The following is a 21,174-nucleotide window of genomic DNA, read 5'->3' on the forward strand; positions in this document are numbered from 1 at the left end:
AGCCTTTGCAGTGAATGTAATCTTTATTATAGAGAAACACTCCAACTCTGATTATATTGAGCCCGTTTTATTTACGTGCAAGCCAAAGAGGCAGTTCTTGGCCAGAATAGGCTGCAGTGTGGACCAGACTTTATGCCGTTTAGTCAAAGGTCTGGTTGCGTGTGACTAGGTGTTGTATGGAGCTGCATGTGTGGGAGTTGCATTGAATGATGCTGCAGTTGGATGGTGGAGCATCTCCAAGTCCTCGACAGCACACATTGATCACGCTGTCCCTGCACGCTGACACTCCAAACACCCACTTTCATCTCCATTAAGTGCACCACATCACACTGGCCAGCGAAGAGACACCCCCACACTCGCTCACTTCAAATTTTGTTAGGACTTCATCACTGTTAAAAGCTGCCCCGAGCATCTGAAGACACAGGCAAGTGTTTAAATTGCTGTAGCTGGTGGACAGTTACACATCTCATTCACACGAAGTGACACTTTGACATTCCTTCCGAACGGTTAGCATTGCACAGATACCAGTGGGATTTGGTGTTTCCGCAAAATTCCATTTGGAATGTGTTGGGATTCCATTCAGATTCCATTCTGTTGGAACCATAAGCAGCTAAATTCGGTTTGTGATGACATAAGTAAAAATTATCCAACCAGTTATCCAACCAATTATCCAACCAAAAAAAAAAAAAAAAAAGAATTAAAAGTTTTAAAAGCAAATCAAGTCATTGCTTTTGCATGCCTGATGACGCAGGCAGTCCTAACTCTCCAGGCATTCAGACATATGACTTCTGCAAAAGCAATGTGAAGCATTTAGATGTGTTTTAGCTCTTCAAAGTACAAAGGAGTACAAATCTTCTTCAGAATAAATTGTCTACATTGAATTTATATTTTTCTTTCTTAATGTTAAATAAAATGAACATTTTGCCATAATTTATTCACCTTCATATCATTTCAAACCTGTTCGATTTTCTTGCTTTATGAATCGCGGAATCCAGTTGTAAAATTGAATTTACTGTATAATGCGGAATGCCACGAAATGTTACATTTTGGATGAATAAATCAAAAGTAGGTCAGTACACTTAAATCAAAACAGGATATGGACTAGGGTCTGTGAATATTAAACTGCAAAAATACTGTTTAAATATAAATCCTGCATGTCTGTGTGAGTCAGAGAAACTGTCATATACAAAGTTCAGTTTAAGTTAAAGAAACTGTGACAGAAATATGTTACTTAATGTAATGATAGTACTACTTCTAATAATACAATTAGTATTAAGCATAATTTTTAAGGAATATTTACCAGAAAAATTACTTTCTAGAATTTATTTGCCAGAAAAATGTAAATGCACAACAAAATATTTCTGAAAAGAAAGAAAGAAAGAAAATAATAAAAAAATGTTATATATAAAATCAATTAATCTTTTAATAGATTGCTGTTAAATTTAGTATGTTTTATTATTTAAATTAATTTCACATGCTTTTTGATTAATTTTTAATTTTTTTTTATTTTTTTACATTTTTATTTTTAATTTAATTTAAAACGGAATTTGGAAATGTGACCATTTTTTAAATTTACCCTTTTTAATTTACCCATTTTTTAATTGACCTTTTTTATTTTTTATTTAATTTGAAAAACAGAACTTGGAAATTTAACCATTTAACCATAATTTGACCATTGAAAAATTAAAATGGAAAACACAGAATTTGGTAAAAAAATAAAACCTATTTCATTGGGCCTTAAAAATTTTATTTCTGGTAATATTTTAATAAATTGCTGTTAAATTGTGTAAGCTATATTATTTAAATTAATTATAAATGCTTTTTGATTTATATTTTTTAATTTAACTATTGAAACCGAGTCTAGACAAATTAAGACAAATGCAGAAAAATTTTAACGGAAAAAAATGAATTTTGAAAAAAAAAAATGAAACTGATTTAATAGGGCCCTTCCTAGTTATTATACACTAGGATTAACATGCAATTCTAATTTTTAGTACCATACATAACTCAACTCCCTGCTCCATCTCTCTATCCTCCAAGAACTCCTTGACCTGAAAAAGGAATAAAATTGTCTAAAGAAATAAAAGAAATGTGTTAAGGGAAACAGAGCCAGGTTATCAACAGACCATCAGCAGAAGTATTTAACTGCTGAACTGATGGAATGACATCTTTCCCTCCTGGGTTATTACAGTACCTTACGCACTGCAGAACAAGTGGCATTGCTCCATGGGTTCATTGAGTTTGTCTCTCAGCTAATCGACCCAGCTCATGAACGTTTGCTAATCGTGTCTGCTGCGCGCCGTTTAACATGTTGCTCGGACAGCTGGGTTGCGAAACATAATGCTATATGTCCGACCCATATGTAGTATAAGCGTGTACAACAGCCACAAGGGCTCTATAATCTGTCAGCCGCACAATCGGGCAGATTGTTGATGCAAACAGACAGACAGAAAGAGGAGGTTGTCACTGTCAATTCATTTGGAGGTAGTGAAAATTTTTACGCCCGTGTCCCACTGCTGTCGTTTTACCGTTTCCTCAGATCGTTTTGAAATTCAGACCTTCCGGCACTCCTGAGATTATGCTGTTTTCTTTTCATTTGATGGGGTTTTGGATGTTTCTGTTGTAGTGGAAAGTTGGAATCGGTATGCTTGAATGTAGTGTTGGGCGATATGCTCAATTTTCATATCGCCCTATCGTCAGCCTGAGAGATCGCCGATACACGATACTATCGTGTTAATTTAATTAATTATCTATGTACTAAATTCCTTATTCGTTTTGTAAAGGTAGACTTTCTTTTGGCATATGATTAAGTTTGCGTGTACAGAGCGCTATCTGCCGGAGTTGTTCAAGTTACTTTCGGTTTCATTCTCTGCTATCGTCAGTGAGTGAGCTGTAAATGTGCGTGCCAGAATGTAAATGAATGAATCTTTCTTTACCCGTCATATTGCGAGTATGTTACCGCTGTATGTCTGACCGTTATCATCAGGTGATGTTGTAGTTCAGTTCATATTGAATACGGAGAAGTGATGCGCGTGTAATTCACGTGCGTATGTTTAGCGCCATCTGATCGCATCGTAACTCTAATTAACGCCTATAGAAGTTACTGAGACGAATGTTTATGTTTACTATATACAGACTGATTATGATACATCGTAATTAATTCAGCCTGAACCAGGTTTTACTACCTCTGTTATCCTAATGACTGCAATGCTAATATAATATAACACTCCCTTTTGAATCTACCACCCTACTGTATGATGAAAATCTCCCATTTTCACTGCACGAGGTGCGTTAAGGCACTGTGGCCTCTCTATGCGTGTGTTTATACCGCGGCAAGTTTCTGAAGCATCCTAGAACAGACTTTTTGTGCTGCATTGCTAAAGTTAAGTTCTTTGTTGACGGATAATAATAATAATCGTCTAACTATCGTCAAAGGCATCAGCAACAGGCGATATCTCTGACTATCGTCGATACACGATACTATCGTCTATCGGCACAACCCTACTTGAATGTCTAGGGATTCCTGTTTAATTTATCCTCTCAATCACAGAGCGCTTATCTTCCTGTCACGCAGTCCTGGATCTTTTAGTAGCTAAGATTCAGTGCAATTCATCTCTCTGCCTCTCTCTCTCTCTCTCTCTCTCTGTGTCTCCCTCTTCAACCCCTCTAAGGGACGCTGTACACGTGATAACTGTAAGTACCTGCATCCTCCGCCTCATCTCAAGACCCAGCTGGAGATAAACGGCAGGAACAACCTGATCCAGCAGAAGACTGCAGCCGCCATGCTGGCCCAGCAGATGCAGTTCATGCTGCCTGGAGCTCAGCTGCAGCCCATAGTAAGATCCGATTTTCATAACCGATAATGTCCTGAGCATTTCTCTTGGCTTGAAAACATTGCTTTATTATCCCTTGTTGTTTTTGTGTCTCTCATCCAGACCTCGTTCCCAGTAACGCCTTCCTTGGCCAACAGTCCGAGTGTGGCTTTCAGCCCATACCTGAGCCACATGAGCCCGGGCATAAGTCTCATGCCCGAACTTCTGCCCAGTGCCCCCGTGCTGGTCCCGGGGAGCCCCACCGGCATCGCCATGGGCAATGGAAATTCAACGCAGAAACATGTTCGCACAGACAAGCTTGAGGTGTTCAACACAGTGAAAAACTTGCTCTGTCTCTAGTAGTATCTCTGTAACGGTTGCTAACTCATTCTATACCGTTTGTCAAAATGTATGCTGTTACTTTTCTTAAAAGGATAGTTGCAACCAAAAATTAAAATTCCCCCATAATTTACTCACCCTCAAGCCGTCCTTGGTGTATATGACTTTCTCTTTCAGACGAATGCAGTCTGAGTTATATTAAAAAAAAAGTCCTGGCTCTTCCAAGCTTTATAATGGCAGTGAATGGGTGTTGAGATTTTAAAGTCCAATAAAGTGCATCCATCCATCATAAAAAGCACTCCACTTCTGAAGTGAATCGATGTGTTTATGTAAAAAATATTTATATTTAAAACTTTACAAACTGTAATCTCTAGCCTCCACTGAATGTCGTACGTGCATTCACGAGAGAGTGGAGTAGTTTAAGGTCCAGTGAGAATTAGGGGTGCAACGGATCGAAGATGATCCGTGATCCGTACGGACCAGCCCCCACGGTTCGGCACGCATGTGATTCGCGGATTAACTGTTAAATTTATAACCATCATAGAGTAAAAGTTTATAATTTGCACGTTTTCTTTTATTTAGCTTCTGATTTGTCAGTTTAAAACCATTGCAGCAAAAGAGAAGACGCGTGCTGTTTTTTTTTTATTTTTTTATTTTTTTACCGCTGCCTCACACACCAGAAGCAAGCATGCGCACAGAGAGAGACAGACAGAGAGAGAGAGAGATAGAGAGAGGCGCGATTCACACAGATTGATCCCTCTTTAACTTCTATTTGAACGGAAACGTACATACAAAGTAATGTCTAAATACCCGTTTTGGTATTCTGGTAAACACAGTCAGTCATGTCTTCAGTGAACCGAAACAGCTGAGAAAGAGACGCGTGCCAGTATTAGGTGCGTGCATTTGGCCTTAAAGAGACAGCATCCTATAAACACTAGTTAGAAGCACTAGTTATTTTACAATTAAATATTACATTTCTGCACCTGAATACTAGGGTTATTGATTTAATTAGTGTTAGTATTAGTAACTTTATGCTGTATTCATCTACGCTTGTCATTTGTGTCATTGTTCTTGTTTAGTTACTGACTTTTTTAGTTAAGCTAGTAGTTTTTGCTTTGGATTAGAAGTATTTAAAGTAAGCATTCAGTAATTAATAAAAAACTAACTTTTTTTTTTTGTTTGTTTTGTTTGTTTTTTGCTGATCCGAAAAATGATCCGATCCGTGACTCAAAATCCGTGATATGATCCGAACCGTGGGTTTTGTGATCCGTTGCACCACTAGTGAGAATATGCTTGTCTCGCGAGAACCAAGTTTTGTTTACAGCAAAGGAAAACTATCCATCTTTTCACACTGAGGACAAATAAGGGACTATTACAGAAAGTTCAAATGCTCTGAAAACTTTTGCAATTTTTTTTATTTCACCTAAATATCACATTTTTGTATTTAGTACTGCCCTTCAGAGGCTGCAGAAGATAGTTACATGTTTCCCAAAAGACAAAGTAAGTGAAATTTACCCTGATCTGTAAATTCAAAAAGTTTTCACCTCCAGCTCTTAATGCATGGCTTTTCCTTCTGGAGCATCAGTGAGCATTTGAACCTTCTGTAATAGTTGCATATGAGTGCCTCAGTTGTCCTCAGTGTGAAAAGATGGATCTCAAAATCATACAGACATTGTTGGAAAGGTTTCAAATACACAAAAGCTCTGGTAAACCAAAGAATTTGTGGGACCTAAATGACTTTCTAGAGAACAGCAGGCAGTTTAAGGGTTCAGGACAAGCAAGGGACTCATGAACAACTATCACTAAACAAAAAAACACAGCTGTGGATCATTTAGGTAACAACACTATTAAGAACCAAGGGGATGCAAACTTTTGAACAAGGTCATTTTTATAAATTAAAATATTATTTTCTGTTGTGGACTATATGTAAACTTATATCTTATTCAGGTCAGTACTAAATAAACAATAACATGCATTTTGTATGATCCCTCTTATTTTAAGAAAATAATTAACATTTTACAGATTCTAAAAGGGGTTTGTAAACTTTTGACCTCAAGTGTACATCCTACATCATCTGCTGGAACGCCACTCATTAGAAGCTAGAGATTATGGTTTATAAAGTTTTAAATATGCATATATTTCTTAAATGCATTCTCTTAAGAAGGCCTTTATTAACCACCTGGAGCCATGTGTGTACTTTTTAGGATGGATGGATGCACTTTGCTTCAAAATCTCAACACCAATTTTAAAACATGGAAGAGCCAGGTCATTTTTTAACGTAACTCCAATTGCATTCATCTGAAAGAAGAAAGTCATATACATCTAGGATGGCGTGAGAGTGAGTAAATCATAAGGAAATTTTCATTTTTAAGTCAACTGTCCCTTTAAGGTTGGAATACACTCCACAACTTTTAGAATCAGAACAGATTTTAGCACACTGGGCATCATGCACTTGTCAACTTCATCAGTGTTTACAGAGAAAAACTGGGCATCGTACACTAAAGGACTGAGGATCACAGACTTCCAAACATAAACTCGTACAGAAATGTATGCTCCTCTTTGCTAGAAGACACATGACAAATGAAATCAGTATGTGTTCTAAAATCAGCTCATAATATCAAACGTGTTTGACATCCTCAGACTGGATGGAATCATTGTCTGAAGCTAAAAGAAATCTGTGCCCATCATACACAACGGGCACAAAATCTGCAGTCTGGCTCCAACTTTTGGCATCTATCGCTGACTCTTCCAGACTGCCAATCAGGGCAAAAATCTGTGCGAAAGTCATGTAGTGTATTCCAGCTTTTAGTCATCAGACTTCAGACCATAGTTAGAGCATTTTTGGTGATAAAACAATCGTAAATGATGAATCATGATGAATCAGTAAATGAATAATCATGTACTAAATTATACCTAAATATTTACCTCAATTAAATATTACTTTAAAGGGTTAGTTCACCCAAAAATGAAAATTGTGTCATTAATTACTCACCCTCATGTTATTCTAAACCCGTAAGACCTTCGTTCATCTTTGGAACACAAATTAAGATATTTTCGATTAAATCTGAAAGCGTTTTGACCCTGCATAGACAGCAATGCAACTAACATGAGGACATCATTAAAATTCATGTGACATCAGTGGTTCCACAAGAATACTTTTTGTTTGCAAAAAAAATTTAAATAACGACTTTAACAGTTTCTTCTCTTCCATGTCAGTCTTCAACATGCATTCATGAGAGACTGATACGGAAGAGAAGAAATTGTTATTTTTGTTTTCTTTGTGCACAAAAGTATTCTCATAGCTTCATAAAATTATGGTTGAACCACTGAAATCACATGGACTTTTTTAACAATGTCCTTACTACTTTTCTGGGCCTTGAACAAAGTAGTTGCATTGCTGTTTATGCAGGGTCAGAAAGCTCTCGGATTTCATCAAAAATATCTTAAATTGTGTTCGGAAGATGAACGATGAAGAGGAATGCCTTACAGGTTCATTTTTGGGTGAACTATCCCTTTAATACAAACTTAAGTTAAGACATGTACTAATCAAGGAATAATCCCAACTATGATATGAATCTGTCATATGAATAAGAATTCATGTGTGAAATTTTACCCAAAAGTGTTAGTTAACACATTAACAAATACTGTATGTACTAACATGTAGTATTTAAACGACTCATGACATTGATATTTAATTTAGGTATTAGTATAAGATTATGAATGTGCTGTTATTGTAAAGTGTTACTAAAAATTCTATAAACTTGCATTGAATGAGTCAAAAATACAGGCCAAATGATACAGACTTGAGGCTGGGCGTATTTTGACCTGGGCCAATGAGCAAACACCTAACAACCAGCCAAAACACCCCAGCAACATGCTGAAAGAATCTTTAACCCCAACGGAGTCATCCTGGCAACCATTCACAACATAGAATTGGGCAAAGGCCACACATCTTTTATCAAATGTGAAAAATCTAGTTTATAATGCCATTGTGTCGTGATAAGAAATGAAACGGGTGATAGTAAATCTCTGCTGTCCTGCTCTCAGGTGTGTCGAGAATTCCAGCGGGGAAACTGCACACGCGGGGAGAACGACTGCCGCTATGCCCACCCAATGGAAGCCGCCATGGTGGACGGCAGTGAGAACTCCGTCATTGTTTGCATGGATTACATCAAGGGCCGGTGCACCCGTGACAAATGCAAGTACTTTCACCCTCCGGCTCACTTACAGGCCCGGATAAAGGCGGCGCAGCACCAAGCCAGCCAGAATGCTGCTGCCATGGTGAGTTACTGAGACGATCACATTACAATGACATCACAAGCACTGATTCTCATAATTATGACAACCACACATCACAGTACAGAAGATGATGATCTGTGTAAAAACACCCTAAGTAAAGACAATATGGAACAACAATAAGAACTAATTATGGTATTAATAATTAAGCTACACATTTACAATTTACAAATATCATATATTAAAGTCATTGCTATTAACTGAATTTGTTACACATTTAAATAATTTCTGACCGTTTAACCAAAAGCAGCTTGTTGTGGCATAAATCAAACTTAATAAAAAAATTTAATACTCAAGCCACTTTGTTTTAACATTTAATAATGGATGTTAAAATGAATAATGAGTGAGTGAATAATTTATTAATTATTATTAAAATTCATGATTACCATTCATTATTCAATGATATTGTATCACACCATTCAAAGGTTTGGGGTAGGTAGTTTTTTTGCATGTATGTTTTTCGAAGAAATCTGTGATGCTCAGCAAGGCTGTATTTGTAGATTAAAAATATAAGAAAATCATACAAATAATATTATGAAATATTATTATAATAGAAAATAAATGAAATATATTTTACAATGTAATTTATTAATGTGATGCAAAGCTGAATTTTCATCATTACTCAAGTTTTTAGTGTCACACGATTCTTCAGAAATCATTTTAATATGCTGATTTGCTGTTCTAGAAACATTTCTTATTACCACACTGAAAAACATTTGTGCTGCTTAATATTTTTGTAAAAATCACGATACATTTTTTTCTGGATTATTTGATAAATAGAAAGTTCAAAAGCATTTGTGTGAAATTAAAATCTTTTGTAACACTATAAATGTCTTTACTGTCTCTTTTGATCAATTTAATGCATGAATGCTGAATAAAACTATTAATTCTTTCAAAAAATAAAAATAAATAAATGTACTGACCCCAAGATTTTGAATGGTAGTGTATGCATCATTAGATTTCTTTGGATTTTATTACTTGGAATGTATTCCATTACAACTTCTAACAGTTCCATCAGCTAAAATTTAAAGGAAACTTGTGTGTATTTGTGTTTAAGCGCAATAAGACATGAAGGAGAACATGAAAGTTTAGTCCTCAAATGCCGTGTGACAGCCGCTTTTAGCGCTTGTGCTTTAGATGTGTGCACTCAGAAAACCCTATATCAGAAGTTTAAACTAATATGGCTTTAAAACGCATGATTTCAGTGCAATAGACGTGATAATCAAAACCGAACAGATGTTTTTTCAGAGTATCTGTGGTACAAGATATAAAAGCACAGCTCTATTCTGTAAAAGGGGCGGGGAGCAGCAGCTCATTTACATTTAAAGAAACATGCATAAAAACACTGTATTTCTGCTTTCACTAAAAGTAGGCGTTTTAAAAATGATATAATACATGATCTGTGGGGTATTTTGAGCTGAAACTTCACAGACACATTCTGGAGACATCTGAGGCTTATATTATGCATGTAAACAGCGTGTTTCTGCTTTCTCTCAAAATAGGCATTTTTAAAATGATATAATACGTGATCTGTGGGGTATTTTGAGCTGAAATTTCTCAGACACATTCTGGGGACATCTGAGACTTATATTATATATTATAAAAAGGGACATAATAGGTCTCCTTTAAACTCATTAATCTCACAAACAAATATCACAATGCATGTATGTGGTAAGTTTAGTCACCATTTTTGTGGAAACTGAGGTAAAATGTTTTTGTAATATGTGGCTAGAGATTCATAACATCTCATATAATACTGGGTTATCTTAGTAAGCAAGTAGCCATTTTAGCATCTGGTTTTATCCAAGCCAACTTTCACTACATGTATTACAGGGACAATCCCCCTGGAGTAACCTAGAGTTAAGTGACTAGCAGCCTTAGTTTTGACCAGTATGCCGTTTTCAATAAGCTCTACTAATGTCAGATGAAGGTGTGTGTATTTATAACTCACTTTCCACACACCTTCAATGTGAGGTTCAGGAGTGTATTAAATAATTCAGATCCCCCGCAGGAGGGTGTGTGTGTGTGTGTGTGTGTGTGTGTGTGTGTGTGTGTATGTGTGTCTGCAGGCAAGCTCTTTGTCTCCTGTGTGATGTATGAAGACCTGGGCTCAGTGATGGGTTGCAAACAGTGTCTGCAGTGCAGGTGCAGGAAAGAAAAACGAAAGGAAAGGAAAAATCAAGCAATTCATTCCCAAGGAAACATCCACTAGTTAGCAGCCTCTCACCCGAGAGTGTACTGCAGACAATTTCCCTTTAATAATGTGTCATTTTTATCCTAGTCTCCCAAGTCCTATCATGTAAGGTTTATTTACAGTGCACAGATGTGGGGATGTTATCCAGAAATCCTCCCCTGCTTCCTGCAGTCACCTGGTCTGCCTGAGGCTTTATCATATGTTGGCTTTATTTGACTCCCTCTTGGTTCATGCTGTCATACTTTTCGAACACTGCTTGATTGTCTTTACATCCTCACAGCTCTCTTTGTTGTCCTACAAGCTTATTACCCAGCTCTCTGTCTAACCTCAGCTGCATCTGTTCCTTCACGGCTCATTCTCTTGTCTCGTGTTTATGTCTGCTGTCGTTGATTGGTTTGCCATCGTCATGTGGTCACTGCTTCCTTACCCAGCCCTCAGAGCGGCCTCTGAAGCGCAGCCTGCAACCAACTTTTGATCTGGTACTTTAATCTTTCACCCATTTTTGTGTTTTTTTAAATATTGTTTGCTCATTTGCATCTAGTCTGTGTTTTGGACTAAAGTGTGAATGCTGCAGGAAACACAACGTCTGTGTAAACTACTCAGTAACTTAGAAGTGAAATGAAACTGAATAAATATACTGAGATTTTTTTTTCCTTGTAGTCTGGGTTCTAGAAATATATTTCTCATTAATTTTCTCCACAGGCATTTTAGAAAGTTGAAACTTTGAACCAAACCAACTAGTTCAAAGAGAAATCACTATCATTTGATTGCGTTTTAAAAATCTGAAAAAAGACAGACGCAAAAATGTATTTAACATCTTTAATACCCAAGCATTATAAGTTGATGTGAGTATCATATTGGCTATAGTTCAATAATAGTTCTTTATGTATTAGTTATTATTGGATATTTAATTGACCCTTCGCCAAAACCTGACCCTCTTTGTTACTGTTGCTATGTCCGACAAGCCATGGTGCTCTCACGCCACACGTTCTCACGCAGTGAAAAATACATCACAAAGCAAGGAGGACACTGACAATGTGCCGATAGACAAGACAGAGTAGGTTGCTTTTGATATGAAAGTCTTAGCTTTCAACAATAAATACCGTTTTGTGGCAATTAAATGTCATCACCGATCACTGTAGTGCCTCACTTCAAGCAACAACCAATCGTCTTTTCGTTACTACTAGTTATAGCACAAAATAAACATGAATTAACATCAGAAGATGTCTTGTTTTAACCATGGAAAGACATCAGTACACAATTTCTTTTAAGTTCAAGTCCACCGACGTTAACCTACTCTCCTGTCTGGTTTGTTTTTCACAACAAAATGGCAGATTCAGCGTTATGATTGGTCAGATCACTTTTCAATCAAACTTTCCGGCCAAGGGTCAATTGTTCATGCTCATTTCTTCTATTTTTTCTTTTAGATTACCTTTGCCTTTATCTAACACTTTCTTAAAGTTAATCAATAAACGCACTACTAGTTCATTAACAGTTAAATGTAATCAAATTTAAATTTAAAAATAAATATTTTCATACTGTACATTATAATGTGATGCAAATTCAAATTGTACTATTTAAAATGATTGATTTTAGTTTTTAATATTTTATTATTAATTTATCCAGACATAATTTTAATATCAGTGTTTTAGCAGTTATATATATATGCCATTAGATGAAAATAATTTTCAGCTTATAAGCATTGGTCAGAAATGTAACATTTAATATCGGAAAGAATGCTTTCATTTAAAGGTCCACTGAAGTGCCTTGAAACACGCAGCGTTATTCTATGTGGTGACGTAATTTTAACTGAAACAAAAACATATCGCCCAGCCCCACCCACTTCTTTTGAATAGCCAATAGTGTTACATTTATATCTGCTTGGGCCAGAGCCGTTGAGCTCGGTAAAGCCGCATTTGTAAGCTTATGACAGCCACAGTCTAATAAATTACCCCATAGATTCAATATGAAACTCTTGCTAAAACAAAATAGTGATCATAATCACCAAACAGAAAACACTTACACTGTGAACAAGTGACCGATCTTAGACGCAGATTCAGTGTCTACTTATAGTGTAGGGGGCGGGACACTACGGACTCTAGAGAGCATTTGATTGGACAGAACGCTTGATGAGAAGCTGAAGTGGACGGTGATATCATCAAAATCATTCATTAATGACTTAAGTTTTGAACACCCATATCTTGTAAACACAAATTTTGTCGTTGTTTTGAAGCACACTAGCTTATAGATAACCTTAAGGCTAATATATTCATACTAAAAGCCAAAAAAACTTTAATTTTGATTTCATGGGGACTTTAAAGGAAAAGTTCACTTCCAGAATGAAAATTTCCTAATAATTTACTCCCCCCCCCCCCATGTCATCCAAGGTGTTCATGTTGTTTTTTTGTTTTTTTTTTTGTTTTTTTTTTGTCGAAAAGAAATTAAGGTTTTTGAGGAAAACATTCCAGGGTTTTTCTCCATATAGTGGACTTCAGTGGTGGTCAGCGGGTTGAAGGTCCAAATTGCAATACAGCTTCAAAGGGCTCTACACGATCTCAGCCAAGGAATAAGTGTCTCGTCTAGTGAAACAGTCTGTAATTTTCTTAAAAAAATTAAAATGTATGTACTTTTTAACCACAAATGCTCATATTGCACTAGCTCTACGATGCGTGTCTTCACGCATTTCGTAATCAAGTTGGAAAAGTCATGTGTGGTTAGTTCTTCATCTGTGTACTTCGTTTCAAAAAGGTAGGGAAGAGCGTAATATGTGAGGTCGAGCTTAGAAAATTGTTTCAATTCGAAACAATTGTTACGCTAAATAAGACCCTTATTCCTTGGCTGGGATTGTGTAGAGCCCTTTGAAGCTGCACTGAAAATGCAATTTGGAACTTCAACCCATTGGCCACCATTGAAGTCCACTAGACGGAGAAAAATCCTGGAATGTTTTTCTCAACATCCTTAATTTCTTTTTGACTGAAGAAAGAAAGACATGAACATCTTGGTTGACATGGGGTGAGTAAATAATCAGGAGATTTTCATTCTGGAAGTGAACTTCTTGAACTTCTTCTTTAAAGAGCTAGTTCACACAAAACAGAAAAAATCTGTCATCATTTACTCACCCTCATGTTGTTCTAAACTTGTATGGCGTTATTTCTTCTTCTGGTGACCCTTGACTTTCACAAAACACAACAGAAAACATGGACACAAAACACTTCACAGATGAAAGAAAGTCATTCAGGTATGAAATGACATGAGGGTCAGTAATTGAACTTTTTCATGTATTTTCTTATTTGAAAACATGTTTTCCGCTCTTACCCTACAACATTCATTAATGGCTAACAGGCAGGCAGCTACATAGTAATATCTAGCTACAAAAAAAAAAGTTTGCAGTTCTCATTGCTATGGAAACAATGACTTCTGATTGGTGAATCTCACTACAAAATTGTGGGTAGTGCAATACCTCATCTGTAATTAATATGGCAGTTAAGTTAATTGTTTTCAGTGAAGTTTAAATCACCGGCTTATGCAATCTACAAAAACATATATCATCGTCTTAATAACCTTAGAGCTCATAGGTAGTCTTTTTTGATAGTTTTATGCATTGTTGTTTAATATCACTATCTCACTGTGGAGATTTGGCTGAGATTTTTACTTCAAGAGCCTGACTGTTGAGCTCTGCACAGTACTGCACATTATTATTGGGTTTTGGGATTGAGTTCACTCATGTAAATCATGAGGTCAGGCTGCTCCCCCATCATCCCTCGGTTAGTGAATCACAGATATCCTCTTTCCTGCTGACCTTGCTCTTATCATGTTGCATATCTGTCTTTAGACAGAATTACACAGTGGAAGACAGCCGTACATCCTCCTCATTATGGCTTCATCTAGACTGAGCATTCTGTGTTTAATTATCAGAGGCAGATAAGGACACCTCACCTCAGTTTGTCTTTCTGATATCGCTCTTCCTCCTGCGAAACTGCATGTCTCTGATACTCCTTTTTGAGAAATGGAGAAGCAGGCCCAGGCATTTGCAAGAGAAGGAAGCACAACATACCGTTATTGAACTAAATTTTCACTTTGCATTAAAACTAGTCAACAAGATTCAGTTTAGACTGTTTACTTTGTCCACTAGCTGACATAAATCCTTTAAGATGATCAAAAATACAAGTTTAAATACTATTTTCTGTTTGCATATACTTTAAAATGTAATTTATTCCTGAGATCAAAGCTAAATTTTCAGTATCATAAGTCCGGTCTTCAATGCCACATGATCATTCAGAAATCATTCTAATATGCTGATCTACTGCTCAAGAACATTTGGTAGAAACCATTTTTAAAATAGAAATATACAGTTGTGGTCAATGTGAATATTTTTTTCTCCGATAAAAATTGGCAACATTTATTAGCACACTTTCATATATCATTCATATTAACATTTTTAGCACACCATGGTGACTTTGAACATGTACAGATTGTCCAGCCACGACTTTCTGTTTAATAGAAGTATAAATGTGAGGGAACACAAAGGCCAAATTCGCTTAATCATCCATCACAAATGAATAAAACCAAAGAAAATAGTTCTGATGTGCAGCCAAAGATTTTTGAGCTTCACAAAATAGAAATTTGACACATGATATGGGATACAAACCCAATGTCCAGGGTTAAATATACCACTTGACCTTTAATGTTGTGGGCCTATTTTTCTACCAAAGATCCTGGACATCTTGCATCATAGATTCTATCAAATACCAATAGATCGAAAAAACAGCTAAAAAAACTTTAGAATGGTTTCTGGTTAGATTGTCCAACAGGACAGTGGTCCAAAACTGAGCACAACCGGGTCATTGAGGACAAAATAATGGTCCTGCCATGGCCACCAGTCTCAGTCCTCTGATCTGAACCCTGTAGAAAATAAGTGGTGTGAACTGAAGAGGATAGTGTGCTAACATAAACCTTAAAGGATATTGAGAGCTTTAGTATAGAAGAACAGTCTCTGATCTCTTGCCAGGTGTTCTCTAAACTCCTTCAGCATTATAGAAGACTCTTATCTTAACAAATGGAGGTCGCAAAAAATATTAAATAAAATGGGGCAAAATGTATTTGAGATTATCAATGAAAGGTTAGATGTTTGTGATTTTTTTAATGAAAGATCAGAAGAATAAACGAGGTAGATATGTTTTTACAACCTTCTTTGATAATATTTATCAAAGGGGCCAAAAATTATGACCATAACTGTATATGATAATGTATATATGATTATATTAGGAAGGTTATTTTGGATATGTAATAGTTTACAGATTACAAATTACCCTATTTAAAATAAATAAGTAATAAATAGTGTAAAAATCTAAATTAATTTATTAAAGTAACGTAACTGATTACATTTGATTACCTTTCTAAATATCTAATGAATGTTTTCAACTGTTAACAAAAATTTAAACCAAGCAGGGTTAACCTTATATTAGTACTCAATAATGATTACTGTCAGACTTTAAAACTGCTTCATCATTTGAATTAAGATTAGAAAATTTTATTTTAAAGCACTGTCACCACAAAATTAACACTTTTTTTTTTTTTACTTTGATTTCATTTACTTTGATTTTGTTTAATAGCTATGATGATGACAGGAAACATTGGCATCTAACAATGCTTTGGGGGGAAAAAAACAGTTAATCTTAAAGTAGAAAGCATATACATAAACCCAGATAGGAAATTAAGCAGTTATCGAATAAGCAAGTGTCTTATTCTCTGTCCTAAACTCCTGAAACATTGGTGTCTCATATTTTGTCAATGCAATTTTGGGAAGAAATCAGTCAAATCTGTATGTGTGTGAAAATATTCCAATGTAACCCCCTATTGTAATTATTAACATTTTCATAAGTAACTGTAATTTGTTATATATGTGGGTGTGTGTGGGTATGTGGGTATTTCTGTTGCATACAAAAAGAATTAGTCAAATACACTACTAGTCAAAAGTTTTAGAACAGTATGATTTTATGTTTTTTAAGTCTTTTTTGCTCACCAAGCTTGCATTTATTTGCTCCAAAGTACAGCAAAAGCAGTAAAAAATTAAAATATTTTCAGTATTTAAAATAACTGCTTTCTATTTGAATGTATTTTAAAATGTAATTTATTCCTGTGATCAAAGCTACATTTTCAGCATCATTACTCCAGTCTTCTATGCCACATAGTGTTTCAGAAGTCATTCTAAAATATGCTGATTTGCTGTTCTAGAAACATTTTTTTCATTGTTATTATCAATATTTAAAACAGCTACATGTTTTAGGATTTATCAAAGAAACCTAAATAAATTCTACTCAGCTGTTTTCAACATTATAATACTAATAAATGTTTTTTGAGAATATTAGAATGATTTCTGAAGGATCATGTGACTGGAGTAATGATGCTAAAATTCTGCTTAGAAATCACTGAAATAAATGGCATTTTAAAGCATATTCAAATAAAATTCAATTATTTTAAATAGTAAAACTATTTCAAAATTGTATTGTTTTTGCTGTACTTTAGATCAAATAAATACTGGTTTGGTGAGCAGAAGAAATCTTACTGTTCAAAAACATTTGACTGGTAGTGTATGTTTTGAAAATGATTTTTTATTTATCAAACACTGTTTGCAACATTTACAATGACAAATACACAGATTTATTGTCATGAATGGACATGACACAGTACAAAATTTCCTGTAGCATATAATGGCTATCATTAATGTCTCCCTCGATCTGCCCACCATCTTTCTTTTTCTCTCTTTTTGTTTTTCCTCCTCCTTCTTTGTCCTCCCGATCACTTCAGGCTCTGCCACCAGGAGCCATGCAACAGCTACCAAAGAGACCGACCCTGGAGAAGACTAACGGCGCGGCTGCCGTCTTCAACCCCAGCATGTTCCACTACCAGCAGGCTTTGGCCAGCATGCAGCTGCAGCAGCCAGCGTTCATTCCCACAGGTGAGCTTACGCAGACAGATGATTCCCCCCCTGAGCTGCGCTCTAATATCACCGTATTCCTGTAATAGTTTGGCTTGCATACATACAGCACTTTAAAGACAAAGTGCCCCGCTAGACGAGGACTTGAGCACTTTTTCTGCTTGCCATCTCTCTCCCTGTAAGCCCACTTGCTCTCTTTATCTCGTAGTAGTCCACCCTGTGCACATGTCATGCTAATTAGTCCCATGATGCATACAGTCCCACGTCTCCTCATGCACCTGCACCTGAGCATTAGCTACTCTTTTTCTGATGCTGCAATGCACTGTGCTCACATAATCAGTAAAAAAGCTGGATTGTGTTTTGCCTAAATGACTGTAGCAGCAACACTTCAGCAGCCTTATAAAGAGACTCTGAGAAAATAGTTACAGTGCGTTCGCCACCCAGCAGAGAGTTTTAAAGACCCAGTGAAATCAAAATTGGAGTTCTGTGGCTTTTAATCCAAGTCTAAAGAGCACTGCAGTGACTGACGTATTTTTGTAGGCCAATCTGTAAGTTAACATCACCCTGGTTCCCTTGACAAGCCCCATGCGTTGTAAGAATTCACTCAACTCATGATGCAATACAATTTACAATTTGTTTATTAACAAAATGAGATTTAAGACAAATTATGAATGAAAAGGTGCCCTTTTATATTGCTTGGACAAAATACTGCACATTTTTTGGTGAAATTGAAATATGTCAAATAACTAAACTAAATTGAATTTTTAAAACCAACGTCAAATTAAAAAATAAATAATACCGAGAAAATGTGTTTGCTTTGCCTGTGCTATTTTCATTTAAAGTTAGAGGAAACCACTGTATGCTGCATACATGAAGCATGATCCGTTTTTAATCTAAATTAGATTGTATATATTCGAAATATGAAGCAAAAATAGAATGGTCTGACTTTAGCTTTGTGAAATTATTCTAAAAACTATGAAAGCTCGTTTTTGCCACTGAATAAAGAATAAAAAAGCAAATTTATCTCAAAATTCTTACTTTTTCTCACAATTGCGAGTTTACATCTCACAATTTAATTTTTCTCAGAATTGTGAGATACAAACTCACCATTCTGACTTTTTTGTCAAAATTATGAGATATTTACTCCCAATTCTGACTTTTTTATTCAGAATTGCATGATACTTCCAATTCTGACCTTTTTCTTAAAATTGTGAGATATTTACTCTCAATTCTGACTTTTTTACTCAGAATTGCATAATACAAACTCCCAATTCTGACTTTTTTACTCAGAATTGCATAATACAAACTCCCAATTCTGACTTTTTTTTTACTCAAAATTGCATTATACAAACTTCTAATTCTGACTTTTTTTCTCAAATTGTGTGATACAAACTCGCAGTTTGTACTTTTTTTCACAGAATTATGCGATACAAATGTACAATTTTGACTTTTTTACTCAGAATTGCATAATACAAACTCCCTATTCTGACTTTTTGCTCAGAAGTGCGAGTTACAACTTGCAATTGTGAGAAATAAAGTCAGAATTGTAAAATAATAACATGCAATTCTGGCGTTTTCTTAGAATTGCATGATACAAACTCACAATTCTGACTATTTTTCTCAGAATTGATACAAACTCCCAGTTCTGACTTTTTTGTCAGAATCGCGTCATTTTCTTAAACTTGCAATTGCGAGAAATAAAGTCAAAATTGCGAGATACATTTTTTTTTCTCAGAATTGCGAGTTTATATCTCGTAATTCTGACTTTAAAACATGCAATTGTGAGTCAGAATTGTGAGATATAAACTCGCATTTGTGAGAAAAAAAAAAACAATTCTCACAATTCTGAGTTTAATTCTCGCAATTGTAGGTTTGTATAACGCAATTTTAAGAAAAAAGTCCGAAATGTGAGATTAAAAGTCAAAATAACATTTTTTTAATGTTTATTCAGTGGCAGAAACTGGCTTCTATAACATGCTGAATGAGATGCAGACTCACTCTCTGACATCAGGTGGCGCTTATGGAACAGCTGTGACATAACGTTTCCTTGGTTACTGCTGTAAACAAAGCAGCGCTGTGGTTATGAACACCAATGCTAATTTAATGCTCATTATACAGAGGCAATCTAAAACCTAAACTTTTCTAAAGACCCTCAGAGATACATAAACTCCTACCCCCAACTCTCAACGGAGATGTTACATCCCAGTAGAATGTTTTGGTTAGTTTTGGATGATTGCAGAAAATAAGCTCTTTAACCAACAATGGTATGGGATCCTTTTTCATCATTATAATCTTCAGAAATGGACACATCTTTTATGAATTTTAAAGCATAAATACAATTGCCAGAAGTATTACGCTACACCAACTACTACACTAGCAAGAGTTTAATTAAAGATTATTAATAAAATGAGGTTGTGAAAGCAGACTAGTGAGTAGACGAGTTTACCTATTCGGCGTAATGACGTTTAATGTCCCAAACAATCTCTGTAGTCCTATTTAACCACTTGTTAACTACCTTTTTTAAGACAAGTAAAAGCTTTAAAAATGCACAAGGGGCTTTATCCAACATATTTTATTTCATAGAGCCCAAATAAAAAAAATAAAAAATAAAAAAAAACATTAACTTCAGGATATACTAATGCATACTAAAAATACTTAGCAGTTTCTGGGTTGTGGCCTACAAAAAGATGTCTTCCCTGTAGCACTCGATTACTTTTTAGACTAGCAATATGCTAGTGCTTCCTATAAGATGACAAAACTAACAGATGTATGCTTTCTCTTCTGTGAAAACGAACCAAAAAAGATGACTCATTTTGTACTTCACAGATGTGCTCCCAAGATTGAAAATCTCCCTCTAATTCCACCTGTCATTGACTAACATTACCGTGTATCAATAAATGCTTCACAGCTGTGACATAAACTGCATTACATTGGAAGTTTAAAAAAAATACCCCACCCAAAGTTTTGTTTCAGTAGCAAATACATCAACACAGGAAAGAAAACCGCAGAGGTCATCGTAGGCAACATGAAATCAAAATGGCCCTTTTAACTATTTAAATAAATGTTTAATGCTTGATTATGCATTGCATGATAGTTTAAAGCAAGAAAATAGTTTTCTCTGCTTGTGAAATGGCTTTTTTTTTTTTTACCATTTGTATCATGGATGGACTAATACATTTTGCACCTTCCTGATCCAATCAAATCCTTATGGATGAAATGAAGCCCAATCCTAGATTTAATCCAGCTGAATGTAAATGTGCTGTGAATGCTGTTGCGAAAATCAAGCCTAGCTTTTTAGCATCAGGCTAATCAGATGACAAGACAAGAAAGCGTAGCAGCACAACAACAGATTGGCAGCCAAGTTAACATCCCCCATTCTTCCAGCGTGATTCATTTCCTCTTGGTTTCTCCCTGCTTTGTGTCCGCGTCTCCATCTCGCCACCATGTTGCCCATAATGACGGTCATCGCTCTTTCGCTGTGTGTCACTAACTCTGAAGTTGTTTTGTCTTGTTCTCATGCTGCTTTCACTCCCTTTTCTCTGCATTTCTTCCACTCCTCCATCCTCCTCGGTCTCTCTTCTCCTGGGCTCTTTGTG

The 21,174-nt window shown here is 35.7% G+C and overlaps 1 protein-coding gene across 1 annotated transcript in view; it reads left to right on the top strand.

The window, feature by feature from the left end:
* The window catches only part of mbnl3 (muscleblind-like splicing regulator 3), a 69,734-nt gene that overhangs the window by 30,906 nt on the left and 17,654 nt on the right, over positions 1–21,174 (top strand). Inside the window, exons 3-6 of the mRNA XM_073821092.1 lie at positions 3,672–3,836; positions 3,936–4,136; positions 8,199–8,432; positions 17,449–17,599. Coding sequence (XP_073677193.1) covers positions 3,672–3,836; positions 3,936–4,136; positions 8,199–8,432; positions 17,449–17,599 — 751 coding nt within the window. The remainder of the gene's footprint in view (positions 1–3,671; positions 3,837–3,935; positions 4,137–8,198; positions 8,433–17,448; positions 17,600–21,174) is intronic.

This window comes from Garra rufa, chromosome 16 (assembly GCF_049309525.1).
Source record: "Garra rufa chromosome 16, GarRuf1.0, whole genome shotgun sequence".
NCBI classification, from domain to species: Eukaryota; Metazoa; Chordata; class Actinopteri; order Cypriniformes; family Cyprinidae; genus Garra; species Garra rufa.